At 54.6% G+C, this 16,987-nt stretch overlaps 1 protein-coding gene across 1 annotated transcript; it reads right to left on the bottom strand.

Moving 5' to 3' along the window:
- Positions 1-4,640: 4,640 nt before the first annotated feature.
- Positions 4,641-14,906, bottom strand: LOC144949879 (tRNA (cytosine(38)-C(5))-methyltransferase-like). Its single transcript, XM_078879870.1, is given in 6 exon segments — positions 4,641-7,263; positions 7,785-7,908; positions 7,911-7,967; positions 7,970-8,610; positions 8,857-9,254; positions 14,808-14,906. Coding segments are annotated over 5 exon segments (1,800 nt in total). The 5' UTR covers positions 9,227-9,254; positions 14,808-14,906; the 3' UTR covers positions 4,641-6,655.
- Positions 14,907-16,987: the final 2,081 nt, after the last annotated feature.

Consider the following 16,987-nt stretch of genomic DNA (forward strand, 5'->3'; position numbering starts at 1 on the left):
CACAGATACCCATACTCATATCGAACCAGAGATCCACACATACCCACAGATACCCATACTCATATCGAACCAGAGATCCATACATACCCACAGATACCCATATTCATATAGAAGCAGAGATCGATACAGACCCACAGATACCCATACTCATATCGAAGCAGAGATCGATACAGACCCACAGATAACCCATACTCATATCGAACCAGAGATCCATACATACCCACAGATACCCATACTCATATAGAAGCAGAGATCCATACAGACCCACAGATACCCATACGCATATCGAAGCAGAGATCGATACAGACCCACAGATACCCATACTCATATCGAACCAGAGATCCATACATACCCACAGATAACCCATATTCATATAGAAGCAGAGATCCACACAGACCCACAGATACCCATACTCATATCGAACCAGAGATCCATACATACCCACAGATACCCCATATTCATATAGAAGCAGAGATCCACACAGACCCACAGATACCCATACTCATATAGAACCAGAGATCCACACAGACCCACAGATACCCATATTCATATCGAACCAGAGATCCATACATACCCACAGATACCCCATACTCATATCGAACCAGAGATCCACACAGACCCACAGATACCCATACTCATATCGAACCAGAGATCCACACATACCCACAGATACCCATATTCATATAGAAGCAGAGATCCACACAGACCCACAGATACCCATACTCATATAGAAGCAGAGATCCATACATACCCACAGATACCCATACTCATATCGAACCAGAGATCCACACAGACCCACAGATACCCATACTCATATCGAACCAGAGATCCATACAGACCCACAGATAACCCATATTCATATCGAACCAGAGATCCACACAGACCCACAGATACCCATACTCATATCGAACCAGAGATCCATACAGACCCACAGATACCCATACTCATATCGAACCAGAGATCCATACAGACCCACAGATACCCCATACTCATATAGAAGCAGAGATCCACACAGACCCACAGATACCCCATACTCATATAGAAGCAGAGATCCACACAGACCCACAGATACCCATACTCATATCGAACCAGAGATCGATACAGACCCACAGATACCCATACTCATATCGAAGCAGAGATCCACACAGACCCACAGATACCCATATTCATATAGAAGCAGAGATCCACACAGACCCACAGATACCCATATTCATATAGAAGCAGAGATCCACACAGACCCACAGATACCCATACTCATATAGAAGCAGAGATCCATACAGACCCACAGATACCCATACTCATATAGAAGCAGAGATCCACACAGACCCACAGATACCCATACTCATATAGAAGCAGAGATCCATACAGACCCACAGATACCCATACTCATATAGAAGCAGAGATCCACACAGACCCACAGATACCCATATTCATATAGAAGCAGAGATCCATACATACCCACAGATACCCATACTCATATAGAAGCAGAGATCCATACAGACCCACAGATACCCATACTCATATAGAAGCAGAGATCCATACAGACCCACAGATACCCATACTCATATAGAAGCAGAGATCCACACAGACCCACAGATACCCATATTCATATAGAAGCAGAGATCCACACAGACCCACAGATACCCATACTCATATAGAAGCAGAGATCCATACAGACCCACAGATACCCATACTCATATAGAAGCAGAGATCCACACAGACCCACAGATACCCATACTCATATAGAAGCAGAGATCCATACAGACCCACAGATACCCATACTCATATAGAAGCAGAGATCCACACAGACCCACAGATACCCATATTCATATAGAAGCAGAGATCCATACATACCCACAGATACCCATACTCATATCGAACCAGAGATCCACACAGACCCACAGATACCCATACTCATATAGAAGCAGAGATCCATACAGACCCACAGATACCCATACTCATATAGAAGCAGAGATCCACACAGACCCACAGATACCCATATTCATATAGAAGCAGAGATCCATACATACCCACAGATACCCATACTCATATCGAACCAGAGATCCACACAGACCCACAGATACCCATATTCATATAGAAGCAGAGATCCACACAGACCCACAGATACCCATACTCATATAGACCCATAGAGACCCACAAAAATTCTCACTAAACTCAACAGACCTGGTTTCACCTGAGGACGGCTGCTTGCGTTGTGGCCGAAACGTCGTGAGAATTATTTTATTGTTTTATTTTTATTATTTTATTACTTCCCTTCTACGTGACTTTACCGAAAGAACCAAGAAGATGAATCCCTGCAGTCACGAAAGCTTTAAATTGAAATTTTATTATGTTTTATTTTTATTATTTTATTACTTCCCTTCTACGTGACTTTACCTAAAGAACCAAGAAGATGAAACAGAGGCTGTTATTATTTGCGCGCCGCGTGGGCGGACGCGGCCTCCATAGGAACGGCCCCATCAGCGGGCGGGCGACACCCCGGACGGTTCTCCGATCGCGACGGAAACGAACCCGTCGCCCGGCGCCGCCTCCCTCCGGCCGTGCTTTCTGGAGTGCCTCGCGAGCGTGTCCCTCCGCGCGTAGCGACGGCCGCACTCCCCGCGATGTAGTGTGTATAGTAGTGTATAGCAGAGGTGTGGACTCGAGTCATGTGACTTGGACTCGAGTCAGACTCGAGTCATGAATTTGATGACTTGCGACTCGACTTGGACTTGCATAACAATGACTTTGTCCCACCTATGAGATGTGGACTCGAGTCATGTGACTTGGACTCGAGTCATGAATTTGATGACTTGCGACTCGACTTGGACTTGCATAACAATGACTTTGTCCCACCTCTGGTGTATAGTAGTGTATAGTGTAGTGTATAGTGATGTAGTATAGTGTAGTGTATAGTGTAGTGTATAGTAGTGTAGTGTAGGGCCTCCATAGACACTAATGTGTAGTGGTTAGTGTATAGTAGTGGATAGTGTAGTGTATAGTGGTGTATTCATAATCAACGTTTTTGGGTTTAGATGGCGTTATTTATAAATGTGTCGTAACCCTCCACCACCCGACACGGCCAATCAGTAAAAAAGTGTCACGTTGACAAAAGACAAATAGTTCACTGCTTTAGCCCCACACCGGTGTGTTGAAGCGTGGAACCACAACATTTAAAATTGTTTTACTGATTGGCCGTGTCGGGTGGTGGAGGGTTACGACACATTTATAAATAACGCGACGATCTAAACCCAAAAACGTTGATTATGAATAATATTGGTCGCGAAAGCCTGCTACGTGTTAAAGAGATGAAATACTATTAGTGCGCAGTTGGCTACGCGCCGTGCGATAGAAACTCAACGTGTAAGCCGATGATAATGATGTCAACGACCACACTCTTAATGGCAATAAAATGTAAAAAAACTAACGCGAATTGTCCATGTAGTGTTGGTGATCTGTGCCCGACGCCTGACACTGTCTTGCACGCTGCGTGTAACGCTGCGGGGTAAGGCGACGGGGATTTATAGACCCGGGTGAGAAATTTGAAAAGGGCATCCGGCGGCAATATACAGCGAGGGAAAAAAAGTATTTGATCCCCCTGCTGATGTTGTACGTTTGGCCCACTGACAAAGAAATGATCAGGCTATTATTTTAATGCTGGGTTTATTTGAACGGTGATAGAGACAGAATAACAACAACAAAATCCAGAGAAACGCATGTCGAAAATGTTATAAATTGATTTGCATTTTAATAAATAAGTATTTGACCCCCTCTGCAAAACATGACTTAGTGCTTGGTGGCAAAACGCTTGTTTGGCAATCACAGAGGTCAGACGTTTCTTGTAGGTGGCCACCAGGTTTGCACACATCTCAGGAGGGATTTTGTCCCACCACTCCTCTTTGCAGATCTTCTCCAAGTCATTAAGGTTTCGAAGGCAGCGAAACGCTCGTCCATAAATGACGTCACGCGATTTTGGACGATTTTTGACCCCCCCACTCCCCCCCACCTCGTCATACGGCGTCACAAAAAGTCAGCCCCTCCCACCCCTCCTCAAATATGACGTCACAAAGCTCTGCCCCCCCCCCCTCCCCAAAACCATATTTCCATTTTGAGAATAAAACACGCTTCAAATCGCTTTAAACTATCGTCATTGTGGTGCGTGTTTAATGTGGCGCTGCACTCTGATGTTGTAGGAGTGTTGTTATCGCAATAATTAGCGTCGCTATAACAATTCTACATTCATTTAAAGTTACTCGTTTTTACGCGACGTCACATTTCTCAAACTCCCCCCCCCCACCTCGTCACACATCGTCACAAATGTCTGACCCCACCCCCACCCCCCTCCCCCCCAGGTGCGTGACGTCATTTATGGACGGTCCCAAAGCGCTCGTCAGCGCAGGGTGGTCGCGGGGGCGTCCCTCCGATGGGCCGCGCGGTTTTCTCCGGCGATCGCCCGGCCCCCCCGCGATCGCCCGGCCCCCCACGATCGCCCGGCCCCCCACGATCACCCGGCCCCCCACGATCGCCCGGCCCCCCACGATCGCCCGGCCCCCCACGATCACCCGGCCCCCCACGATCGCCCGGCCCCCCACGATCGCCCGGCCCCCCACGATCACCCGGCCCCCCACGATCGCCCGGCCCCCCGCGAGGGGAGGAGGAGGTGGAAGATGTCCCGACTCTCGTGACGAGGCCATTGGAACGAGCCGCGTTTGAAAAATGGCTCCGTGCGGATTTTGTACGAAGGTTTTTCAAAAACAACATTCGCGGGCTGGCTAGCGGTGTCTTTCACATTCTTAGGTTTTTTCGGTAAAGTCACCATGTAGGTAAAGAATGTAAATTAACAAAAGTAAAATAAAACAATAAAAAAAAGGCGGAGGCTTGTGTTGCTTCCGAAACGTCGTGATTTTTTATTTTGTTTTATTTTACTTTTATTAATTTTCATTTTTTTACCTACACGGTGACTTTACCGAAAAAAACCTAACAATATGAATCCTTGCAGTCACGAAAGCTTCAAATCTAGAATCAGTGTCTTTCATTCGTTGTGCGTTCGTTGGTCGTTCGTTCATTGGTCCTTCACCCCCCCCCCCCATTCGACTCCGGGGGGGGTGGGGTGACCTCACCGAGCGTCGCAATTCGTTTTTCCAGGAGGGCCCTGCCGGGTGTTCATCGTGGTGGGGGCGACGATTGCTGCATTGCGTACGGGCGAGTGTGTGTGTGTGTGTGTGCGTGTGTGCGTGTGTGTGAGTGTGTGTGAGTCTGTGTGTGAGTGTGTGTGAGTGTGTGTGAGTCTGTGTGTGAGTGTGTGTGAGTGTGTGTGAGTGTGTGAGTGTGTGTGTGAGTGTGTGTGAGTGTGTGAGTGTGTGAGTGTGTGTGAGTGTGTGTGAGTGTGTGTGTGTGTGAGTGTGTGCGTGTGTGTGAGTCTGTGTGTGAGTGTGTGTGCGTGTGTGTGAGTGTGTGAGTGTGTGTGAGTCTGTGTGTGAGTGTGTGAGTGTGTGTGAGTGTGTGAGTGTGTGTGAGTGTGTGTGAGTGTGTGTGAGTGTGTGAGTTTGTGTGAGTGTGTGTGTGAGTGTGTGTGAGTGTGTGCGTGTGTGTGAGTGTGTGTGAGTGTGTGCGTGTGTGTGTGAGTGTGTGTGAGTGTGTGCGTGTGTGTGAGTGTGTGTGAGTGTGTGTGAGTGTGTGAGTGTGTGTGAGTGTGTGTGAGTGTGTGAGTGTGAGTGTGTGTGAGTCTGTGTGTGAGTGTGTGTGAGTGTGTGTGAGTCTGTGTGTGAGTGTGTGTGAGTGTGTGCGTGTGTGAGTGTGTGTGAGTGTGTGTGAGTGTGTGAGTGTGTGTGTGAGTGTGCGTGTGTGCGTGTGTATGAGTGTGTGAGTGTGTGAGTGAGTGTGTGTGAGTGTGTGTGAGTGTGTGAGTGAGTGTGTGCGTGTGTGTGAGTGTGTGTGAGTGTGTGCGTGTGTGTGCGTGTGTGTGAGTGTGTGTGAGTGTGTGTCGACTCAGCCTCAAATGAGTACCTGGTGCGGTGTGTAGTAAACATCGCCACTGGGGAGACAAAGGCGGTCGGGCGTGGTGCTGGCCACCCACCCCCTCGTGTACCGTTCCAGCCTTCATAGGTGCTCGCTAACAGCACTTGCCCCTACAGTCTGTTAAGGCTACACGGGGGATCTTTGTTATCTTTGTGAGTGTGTGTGTGTGCGAGTCTGTGTGTATGTGCGTCTCAACGTAGCGGCTGACACCACCACCACCATCGCCATCACCACCATCACCACCACCATCGCCACCATCGCCATCGTCGCCATCATCACCACCTCCACCGCCACCATCGCCATCGCTATCATCACCATCACCATCGCTGTCGCCGTCCGAGATTCCGTCCGGTCAGACGGGGGCAGCCGGTCCACCGCACCGGCTCCACCGACGCCGGCGTGGTGAGTGTGGTGAGCGTGGTGAGTGTGGTGAGCGGGGTGAGCGTGGTGAGCGTGGTGAGCGTGGTGAGTGTGGTGAGTGTGGTGAGTGTGGTGAGCGTGGTGAGTGTGGTGAGCGTGGTGAGCGTGGTGAGCGTGGTGAGCGGGGTGAGCGTGGTGAGCGTGGTGAGCGTGGTGAGCGGGGTGAGCGTGGTGGAGTGCGTCAACAACCTCGCCGGGACGTCGTCGCCGCCGCCGCTCAGCGCAGCGTGAGCCGCAGCAGCTCAGCGACGAGGCGCACGTTGACGCTGTTGCCCAGCAGCTGCCAGCGCTTGCGCAGCGCCAGCCCCTCGGGGAAAGAGAACCCGTCGGGGAAGCCGTGGACGCGGGCCACCTCGCCGGGGCTGAAGTAGCGCAGCCCCAGCGCCGTCAGCCGCCTCGTTCGCTCCCCCTCCTCCCCGTCGTCGCCACCGTCCTCCCGGAAGGCGCCGTCGACGTCGGCGCCGGGGTCGGCGAGGAGCACGGAGCCGGCGCCCTCCACGTAGCGGCCGTAGGCGCCCGTGAAGCAGTTGGAGCGGCGGCTGTCGGGCGTCACGATGTCCAGCAGGCGTCCGTAGCGGCCCAGGACGCGCGGCGGCACCAGCAGCGAGTCGCGGGCGTAGCGCTGGGGGCCCGCCGGCGGCGGGGAGGTCATCGCCGCCTCGTCGGGGTCGTTGTTAGGGTCGTTGGGGTCGTCGCCGGGGTCGTCGTCGTCGTCGGGGTCGAGGAACTCGCGGATGCTGCGCACGTTGGCGTCGCGGTCCTGCGCCATCTTGCGGGCCGCCTCGGCCGGAGCGTCGCTCTTGTAGCAGTGCGGCGGCGGCGGCGCTGGGGAGGGGGGGGGAGGGAGGAGGATGTGACGATGTTGGAGGTGGGGGGAGGAGGGGGGAGGGTGGAGGAGGAGGAGGGGGGAGGAGGAGGTGGGGGGAGGGAGGAGGTGGGGGGAGGGGGAGGAGGGAGGAGGAGGTGGGGGAAGGGAGGGGGGAGGCTGTGACGATGTTGGAGGTGGGGGGAGGGGGTAGAAGGAGGGGGGGACAGGGGGGAGGAGGGGGGAGGAGGAGGAGGGAGGATGGAGTAGGGGGGTGGAGGAGGGAGGAGGGGGGAGGAGGAGGGAGGAGGAGGTGGGGGGAGGGAGGGAGGGAGGGGGGAGGAGGGAGGGGCGAGAAGGAGGGGCGAGGAGGGAGAGGAGGGAGGAGGGAGGGGGCAGGAGGGGGAGGAGGAGGGAGGAGGCTGTGATGATGAGGGGCAGGAGGGAGGAAGAGGGGGAGGAGGGAGAAGGTGGGGGGAGGGAGAGGAGGGTGGAGGGGGCAGGAGGGGGGAGGGATGGAGGGAGGAGGCTGCAGCGTTACCCCAATCCGCCACCGGGCGCGCCGCTCCTCCACCGCCCTCTCGCGTCTCCGCCCCAAACTCCGCCCCAAACTCCGCCCCAAACGCCGTCGGCAGCAGCACCAGCGGCGACGGCGCCCCCCCCCCCCCTCGGCGTCGACGGGCAGCCGGTCCATGACCCCGCCGGCGGCTCGGAACCGGAACCCGTGCGGCCCCCCCCCCCCCGTCCTCCTGCCCCCCCCCCCCTCCGGGCGACGAGGAAGTACCGCAGCCTCGAGTTGGGCACCCCGACGGCGGCGGGACCCAGCAGGAACTCCTGCCGCTCCGCGTAGCCTCCGCACGCGTCCAGCGCCTCGTGTAGGCCCCGGCGGGCCCTGGACGTCTCGAACCCGGCGACGTTCTCCAGCAGGAGGTAGCGCGGCCCCGTCGACCGCAGGAGGGCCACGAGCCGGGCCAGGCCAGCGCACCGGCGGTCGTCGGAGTCGAGGCGACGGCCGCGGCGGACGAACGGCTGGCAGGGGGGCCCGGCGACCAGGGCGTCGGGCCTCAGCGCGGCGAGGGCCTCGTCGGTAAGCGACTCGAGGGAGCGGGCGAGGAGGGGCGTCCGCGGGAAGTTGCGGCGGTAGACGGAGTTGGCCACGTCGCTCACGTCGAGGGCGGCGACCACGGCGGCGGGGGCCCCGCTGAGGCGCAGGGCGAAGTGGAGGCCGCCCACGCCGCTGAACAGCTCCACCACGCGGAGCGGGCGGGGGCCGTCACTACCACCGCTACTACCGCTAGCACCGCTACCACCACTAGCATCACTACCACCACTAGCATCACTACCACCACTAGCATCACTACCACCACTAGCATCACTACCACCGCTACCGCTAGCACCACTACCACCACTAGCATCACTACCACCGCTACTACCGCTAGCACCGCTACCACCACTAGCATCACTACCACCACTACCACCATTACTCACACCACAACCACCACTACCACCACCACCGCTACCACCACCACCACTTACACTACCACCACCCACACCACTACCACCACCACCGCTACCACCACTAGCATCACTACCACTGACACCACCACCACATACACTACCACCACCCACACCACTACCACTGACACCACCACCACTTACACCACCACTACCACCACCCACACCACTACCACCACTACCACCACCACCATCACCACTACCACCACCGCTAGCACCACTACCACTCATACCACCACTACCACCACTACCACCATCACTCACACCGCTACCACCACTACCACTCACACCACCACTACCAACACTACCACCACCACTCTCACGGTCACTCACGGCGCTACCGCCACTACCACCATCACCACCGTCATGACCGTCACCACCGTCACCACTCGCACCGTCACCACCGTCACCACCGTCACTACCGTCACCACGGCCGCCGCCCCCTTCGCCGTCGTCACCGCTGCGCATGGCTCCGCCGTGCCGAGCCTCCGTCACTCTGCACCCGGCGCGGAGAGACAGCGCAGCCACTTTACTGGTGGTGCCACGGTGGCCGGGAGATGTCGACTACCTCGCCTGGTGTACAGGAGGTCGTGGGTTCCACCATCATCATCACGGTGGCCGGGAGATGTCGACTACCTCGCCTGGTGTACAGGAGGTCGTGGGTTCCACCACCACCATCATCATCACCGTGGCTAGGAGATGTTGACTACCTCGCCTGGTGTACAGGAGGTCGTGGGTTCCACCACCACCATCATCATCACGGTGGCCGGGAGATGTCGACTACCTCGCTTGGTGTACAGGAGGTCGTGGGTTCCACCACCACCACCATCATCACGGTGGCTAGGAGATGTTGACTACCTCGCCTGGTCTACAGGAGGTCGTGGGTTCCACCACCACCACCATCATCATCATCACGGTGGCTAGAAGATGTTGACTACCTCGCCTGGTGTACAGGAGGTCGTGGGTTCCACCACCATCATCATCACGGTGGCTAGGAGATGTTGACTACCTCGCCTGGTGTACAGGAGGTCGTGGGTTCCACCACCACCATCATCACGGTGGCTAGGAGATGTTAACTACCTCGCCTGGTGTACAGGAGGTCGTGGGTTCCACCACCACCACCATCACGGTGGCTAGGAGATGTTGACTACCTCGCCTGGTGTACAGGTCGTGGGTTCCACCACCACCATCACGGTGGCTAGGAGATGTCGACTACCTCGCTTGGTGTACAGGAGGTCGTGGGTTCCACCACCACCATCACGGTGGCCGGGAGATGTCGACTACCTCGCCTGGTGTACAGGAGGTCGTGGGTTCCACCACCACCATCATCATCACCGTGGCTAGGAGATGTTGACTACCTCGCCTGGTGTACAGGAGGTCGTGGGTTCCACCACCACCATCATCATCACGGTGGCCGGGAGATGTCGACTACCTCGCTTGGTGTACAGGAGGTCGTGGGTTCCACCACCACCACCATCATCACGGTGGCTAGGAGATGTTGACTACCTCGCCTGGTCTACAGGAGGTCGTGGGTTCCACCACCACCACCATCATCATCATCACGGTGGCTAGAAGATGTTGACTACCTCGCCTGGTGTACAGGAGGTCGTGGGTTCCACCACCATCATCATCACGGTGGCTAGGAGATGTTGACTACCTCGCCTGGTGTACAGGAGGTCGTGGGTTCCACCACCACCATCATCACGGTGGCTAGGAGATGTTAACTACCTCGCCTGGTGTACAGGAGGTCGTGGGTTCCACCACCACCACCATCACGGTGGCTAGGAGATGTTGACTACCTCGCCTGGTGTACAGGTCGTGGGTTCCACCACCACCATCACGGTGGCTAGGAGATGTCGACTACCTCGCTTGGTGTACAGGAGGTCGTGGGTTCCACCACCACCATCACGGTGGCCGGGAGATGTCGACTACCTCGCTTGGTGTACAGGAGGTCGTGGGTTCCACCACCATCATCATCATCACCGTGGCTAGGAGATGTTGACTACCTCGCCTGGTGTACAGGAGGTCGTGGGTTCCACCACCATCATCATCATCACCGTGGCTAGGAGATGTTGACTACCTCGCCTGGTGTACAGGAGATCGTGGGTTCCACCACCACCATCATCATCATCACGGTGGCTAGGAGATGTTGACTACCTCGCCTGGTGTACAGGAGATCGTGGGTTCCACCACCATCATCATCATCATCACGGTGGCTAGGAGATGTTGACTACCTCGCCTGGTGTACAGGAGGTCGTGGGTTCCACCACCATCATCATCATCACGGTGGCTAGGAGATGTTGACTACCTCGCCTGGTGTACAGGAGGTCGTGGGTTCCACCATCATCATCATCATCACGGTGGCTAGGAGATATTCTCAGGTTTTTTTCGGTAAAGTCACGTAGGTAAAAAACATTAAAATTAATGAAAGTAAAATAAAACAAAACAAAATAAAATTCACGACGTTTCGGAGGCAACACAAGTCTCCGTCATCAGGTGGGACCGTCACAGCCGAATTAGCTGCATCAAGGATGCAGCTTTAATGTTTTTTACCTACGTGACTTTACCGAAAAAACCTGAGAATATGAATCATTGCAGTCACGAAAGCTTCCACCACCACCATCATCATCACGGTGGCTAGGAGATGTTGACTACCTCGCCTGGTGTACAGGAGGTCGTGGGTTCCACAACCATCACCATCACGGTGGCTAGGAGATGTCAACTACCTCGCCTGGTCTACAGGAGGTCGTGGGTTTGACCCCGATCCTGCCGCCTGCTGTATGATTGGAGTCTGCGTCTCTCTTCCTCTCTCGACGTGGATGCTGCTGCTGCTAGAAGTGTCCACGTGACGATGATGATGATGAAGATGACGATGATGATGACGATGATGATGACGACGATGATGATGATGATGGTGATCAACCACTTTCGTTGAGCGGCTATGAGTTGTGAGAGCCGGTAACTTGTGGAAGAAGAAAACAAACAAACTACCGAGTTCAGTGTTCAGTTGGCCTTACCTCGTATGTTACCTATAGAAGTCACTTTATGTCTGTCTGTCTGTGCGTCTGTGTCTGTCTGTCTCTGTCTGTGTGTCTGTCTGTGTCTCTGTCTGTCTGTGTGTCTCTGTCTGTGTCTGTCTGTGTGTGTCTCTGTCTGTCTGTGTGTCTCTGTATGTGTGTCTGTGTCTCTGTCTGTCTGTGTGTCTGTCTGTCTGTGTGTGTCTCTGTCTGTCTGTGTCTCTGTCTGTGTGTGTCTCTGTCTGTCTGTGTGTCTCTGTCTGTGTGTCTGTGTCTCTGTCTGTCTGTGTGTCTCTGTCTGTCTGTGTCTCTGTCTGTATGTGTGTGTCTCTGTCTGTCTGTGTCTCTGTCTGTCTGTGTCTCTGTCTGTCTGTGTGTCTCTGTCTGTGTGTCTGTGTCTCTGTCTGTCTGTGTGTCTGTCTGTCTGTGTGTGTCTCTGTCTGTGTCTCTGTCTGTGTGTGTCTCTGTCTGTCTGTGTGTCTCTGTCTGTGTGTCTGTGTCTCTGTCTGTCTGTGTGTCTGTCTGTGTGTGTCTCTGTCTGTGTGTGTCTCTGTCTGTATGTGTGTGTGTCTCTGTCTGTCTGTCTGTGTGTGTCTCTGTCTGTGTGTCTGTCTGTGTGTCTCTGTCTGTGTGTCTCTGTCTGTCTGTGTGTCTGTCTGTGTCTCTGTCTGTCTGTGTGTGTCTGTCTGTGTCTCTGTCTGTCTGCGCGAGTACCTTGTGACGCTTTTAACTGACAAGCCGAGGGGTTTACGAATCAACAAGCTACCCAGATACCACGCAAGAAGCCCCGGGACGAAACAGCGCCATTCGTATTTACCAGAGGTGTGGACTCGAGTCATGTGACTTGGACTCGAGTCAGACTCGAGTCATGAATTTGATGACTTGCGACTCGACTTGGACTTGCATAACAATGACTTTGTCCCACCTATGAGATGTGGACTCGAGTCATGTGACTTGGACTCGAGTCAGACTCGAGTCATGAATTTGATGACTTGCGACTCGACTTGGACTTGCATAACAATGACTTTGTCCCACCTCTGGACTATTTACCATCTGCCAAGTTTAAAGTCGTTAAATTAGCCGTGAATTCATTTATTATGAATAGATTCCTTCTATACGCAGAGGGCGTTTAAGAAGCACGCATCTGCGCATGCGCAGTAAACGCCTACCCGTCGTTACCCCTAGCAACGCACACGAGATCTCGTTCGCGTTTAAAATGCAAACTAACAAAAATTAACCCGTAAAAACAAAGTTTTTCACTATAAATCCTTTATATGCGTGGCGGCTAGAGTCCTCTCGTCCTCTGGCTTGAGATGGCTGCCACCTATGGGTCAGATGATTGTCTGCCACCATTAAGCAATTGGTTATTAAATATTTTTAAAAAAAATTCCCTAAAAAGTGTAAAATTTTGGAAAAAATTTTTCACGAAAATTAATTGTCACGCACAACGAGTCTGTGTGCAAAATGTCACGGGAAGTGGGTTAAAAAAACGACCGAAAGATTTTCACGGTCGCAAGCGCGCAAGCAAGCGAACTTAATATAAAGGATTTAAAAATCACAACGCTGAGGTAGATTCTTCAGTGTGATGTCCCCCCCCTCACCCCAATGTGTGCACTTACTACTATAGGGTCGGTAAATACTAATACTATAGTCCTTAGATACTATTACTGTAGAGCGGGCGGGGGGGCTACGGTGGTGGTGGTGGGGGGGGTGTAGTTGCCCAGCCCCAGCCTGCAAAGGTGCCACCTCGGCCGGCTGGGCAATCTAGGCGAGGCCGGTGGCTCTCCACGGGACTAGGCCTCACCACGGCACTCGATGTGTTGCCTCCAAGTCTACGTCTGAGACTCGCTACTAACAGCACTTGCCTCTCCAGCCTGCTGGAGGCTACCTGGAGGACCTTTGTCTGTGTCTCCTTCATAGACCCTGCTGCTACTAACAGCTCTTGCCCCTACAGCCTGCTGGAGGTTACCTGGGGAGCTTTGTCTGTGTCTCCTCATAGACACTGCTGATACTAACAGCACTTGCCCCTACAGCCCTGCTGGAGGCTACCTGGGGGAGCTTTGTCTGTGTCTACTGCATAGACGCTGCTGCTACTAACAGCACTTGCCCCTACAGCCCTGCTGGAGGCTACCTGGGGGAGCTTTGTCTGTGTCTACTGCATAGACGCTGCTGCTGCTACTAACAGCACTTGCCCCTACAGCCTGCTGGAGGCTACCTGGGGGAGCTTTGTTTGTGTCTCCTTCATAGACACTGCTGCTACTAACAGCACTTGCCCCTACAGCCCTGCTGGAGGCTACCTGGAGGACTTTTGTCTGTGTCTCCTTCATAGACGCTGCTGCTACTAACAGCACTTGCCCCTACAGCCCTGCTGGAGGCTACCTGGGGGAGCTTTGTCTGTGTCTACTGCATAGACGCTGCTGCTACTAACAGCACTTGCCCCTACAGCCTACTGCATGCTACCTGGGGGAGCTTTGTTTGTGTCTCCTTCATAGACACTGCTGCTACTAACAGCACTTGCCCCTACAGCCCTGCTGGAGGCTACCTGGAGGACTTTTGTCTGTGTCTCCTTCATAGACGCTGCTGCTACTAACAGCACTTGCCCCTACAGCCCTGCTGGAGGCTACCTGGGGGAGCTTTGTCTGTGTCTACTGCATAGACGCTGCTGCTACTAACAGCACTTGCCCCTACAGCCTACTGCATGCTACCTGGGGGAGCTTTGTTTGTGTCTCCTTCATAGACACTGCTGCTACTAACAGCACTTGCCCCTACAGCCCTGCTGGAGGCTACCTGGAGGACTTTTGTCTGTGTCTCCTTCATAGACGCTGCTGCTACTAACAGCACTTGCCCCTACAGCCCTGCTGGAGGCTACCTGGGGGAGCTTTGTCTGTGTCTACTGCATAGACGCTGCTGCTACTAACAGCACTTGCCCCTACAGCCCTGCTGGAGGTTACCTGGGGGAGCTTTGTCTGTGTCTACTGCATAGACACTGCTGCTACTAACAGCACTTGCCCCTACAGCCTGCTGGAGGTTACCTGGGGGAGCTTTGTCTGTGTGTAGCGAGTTGCCTGCTGCCGCTGGCCTCTGCTCGCTGTGGGACGCGAACTCGGAGGGGCTTGAATGGAGAGGGAGGCGAGGGGGGCCCGGAACGTGAATAGCGACCCACGTGGACGGGGCCCTGAACGTGAATAGCGACCCACGTGGATGATGCCCTGAACGTGAATAGCAACCCACGTGGATGATGCCCTGAACGTGAATAGCGACCCACGTGGATGATGCCCTGAACGTGAATAGCGACCCACGTGGACGGGGCCCTGGGACGTGAATAGCGAACTCGGTGGACGGGGCCCTGGAACGAAAATAACGAACTCTGTGGGTGGGGGGCCCTGGAACGTGAATAGCGACCCACGTGGACGGGGCCCGAGAACTTTAATTGTGAACTCGGTGGATGAGGGGGGCCCTGGAACGCGAATAAGGAACTCGGTGGGTGGAGGCCCTAAAACGTGAATAGCGAACTCGGTTGGCGGGGCCCTGGAACGTGAATAGCGACTCACGTGGGCGGGGCCCTGGAACGTGATTAACGAACTCGGTGGGTGGAGGCCCTAGAACGTGAATAGCGAGTTCTGTGGGCGGGGGCCCTAGAACGTGAATAGCGAGCTCTGTGGACGGGGGCCCTGGAACGTGAATAACGAACGCGGTGTGGGGTCCTAAAACGTGAATAGCAAACTCGGCGGGAGGGGGCCCTAGAACGTGAATAGCGAACTCTGTGGGCGGAGGCCCTGGAACGTGAATAGCGAACACGGAGGACCGGGGGCCCTGGAACGTGAATAGCAAACTCTGTGTGTGGAGGCCCTGGAACGTGAACAACGAACTCGGTGGACCGGGGGCCTTGGAACGTGAATAGCGAACTCGGTTGGGGGGAGGGCCTGGAACGTGAATGGCGAATTTGGTGGGTGGGAGCCCTAGAACGTGAATAGCGATTTTTAGATTTGAAGCTTTCGTGACTGCAAGGAGTCACTCTCTTAGGTTTTTTCGGTAAAGTCACGTGGGTAAAAAATAAAATAATGAAGTAAAATAATATAAATAATAATAATAATAAATAAATATAATAAAATAAAATAGTATAAATAATAATTATATAAATAAAATAAAATCGATAATAATCGAAATAAAATAATAAATCACGACGTTTCGGGCACAACACAAGCATCCGTCATCAGGTGGGACAACCACAGCAAGAAACAGGTTGCTGAAGTGGGCGAAAGAGCTGCTGTAACAAGAGGCTATATAGGTGAGAGAAGGGGGAGGAGCCAGGGAGGAGAGACAGAGAAGGGGGAGGAGCCAGGGAGGAGAGACAGAGAAGGGGGAGGAGCCAGGGAGGAGAGACAGAGAAGGGGGAGGAGCCAGGGAGGAGAGACAGAGAAGGGGGAGGAGCCAGGGAGGAGAGACAGAGAAGGGGGAGGAGCCAGGGAGGAGAGACAGAGAAGGGGGAGGAGCCAGGGAGGAGAAATAGAGAAGGGGGAGGAGCCAGGGAGGAGAGATAGAGAAGGGGGAGGAGCCAGGGAGGAGAGACAGAGAAGGGGGAGGAGCCAGGGAGGAGAGACAGAGAAGGGGGAGGAGCCAGGGAGGAGAGACAGAGAAGGGGGAGGAGCCAGGGAGGAGAAATAGAGAAGGGGGAGGAGCCAGGGAGGAGAAATAGAGAAGGGGGAGGAGCCAGGGAGGAGAGACAGAGAAGGGGGAGGAGCCAGGGAGGAGAGACAGAGAAGGGGGAGGAGCCAGGGAGGAGAGACAGAGAAGGGGGAGGAGCCAGGGAGGAGAGACAGAGAAGGGGGAGGAGCCAGGGAGGAGAGACAGAGACGGGGGAGGAGCCAGGGAGGAGAGACAGAGAAGGGGGAGGAGCCAGGGAGGAGAGACAGAGAAGGGGGAGGAGCCAGGGAGGAGAGACAGAGAAGGGGGAGGAGCCAGGGAGGAGAGACAGAGAAGGGGGAGGAGCCAGGGAGGAGAGATAGAGAAGGGGGAGGAGCCAGGGAGGAGAAATAGAGAAGGGGGAGGAGCCAGGGAGGAGAGACAGAGAAGGGGGAGGAGCCAGGGAGGAGAGACAGAGAAGGGGGAGGAGCCAGGGAGGAGAGACAGAGAAGGGGGAGGAGCCAGGGAGGAGAGATAGAGAAGGGGGAGGAGCCAGGGAGGAGAGACAGAGACGGGGGAGGAGCCAGGG

This window comes from Lampetra fluviatilis, chromosome 55 (assembly GCF_964198595.1).
Source record: "Lampetra fluviatilis chromosome 55, kcLamFluv1.1, whole genome shotgun sequence".
Classification (NCBI taxonomy): Eukaryota; Metazoa; Chordata; class Hyperoartia; order Petromyzontiformes; family Petromyzontidae; genus Lampetra; species Lampetra fluviatilis.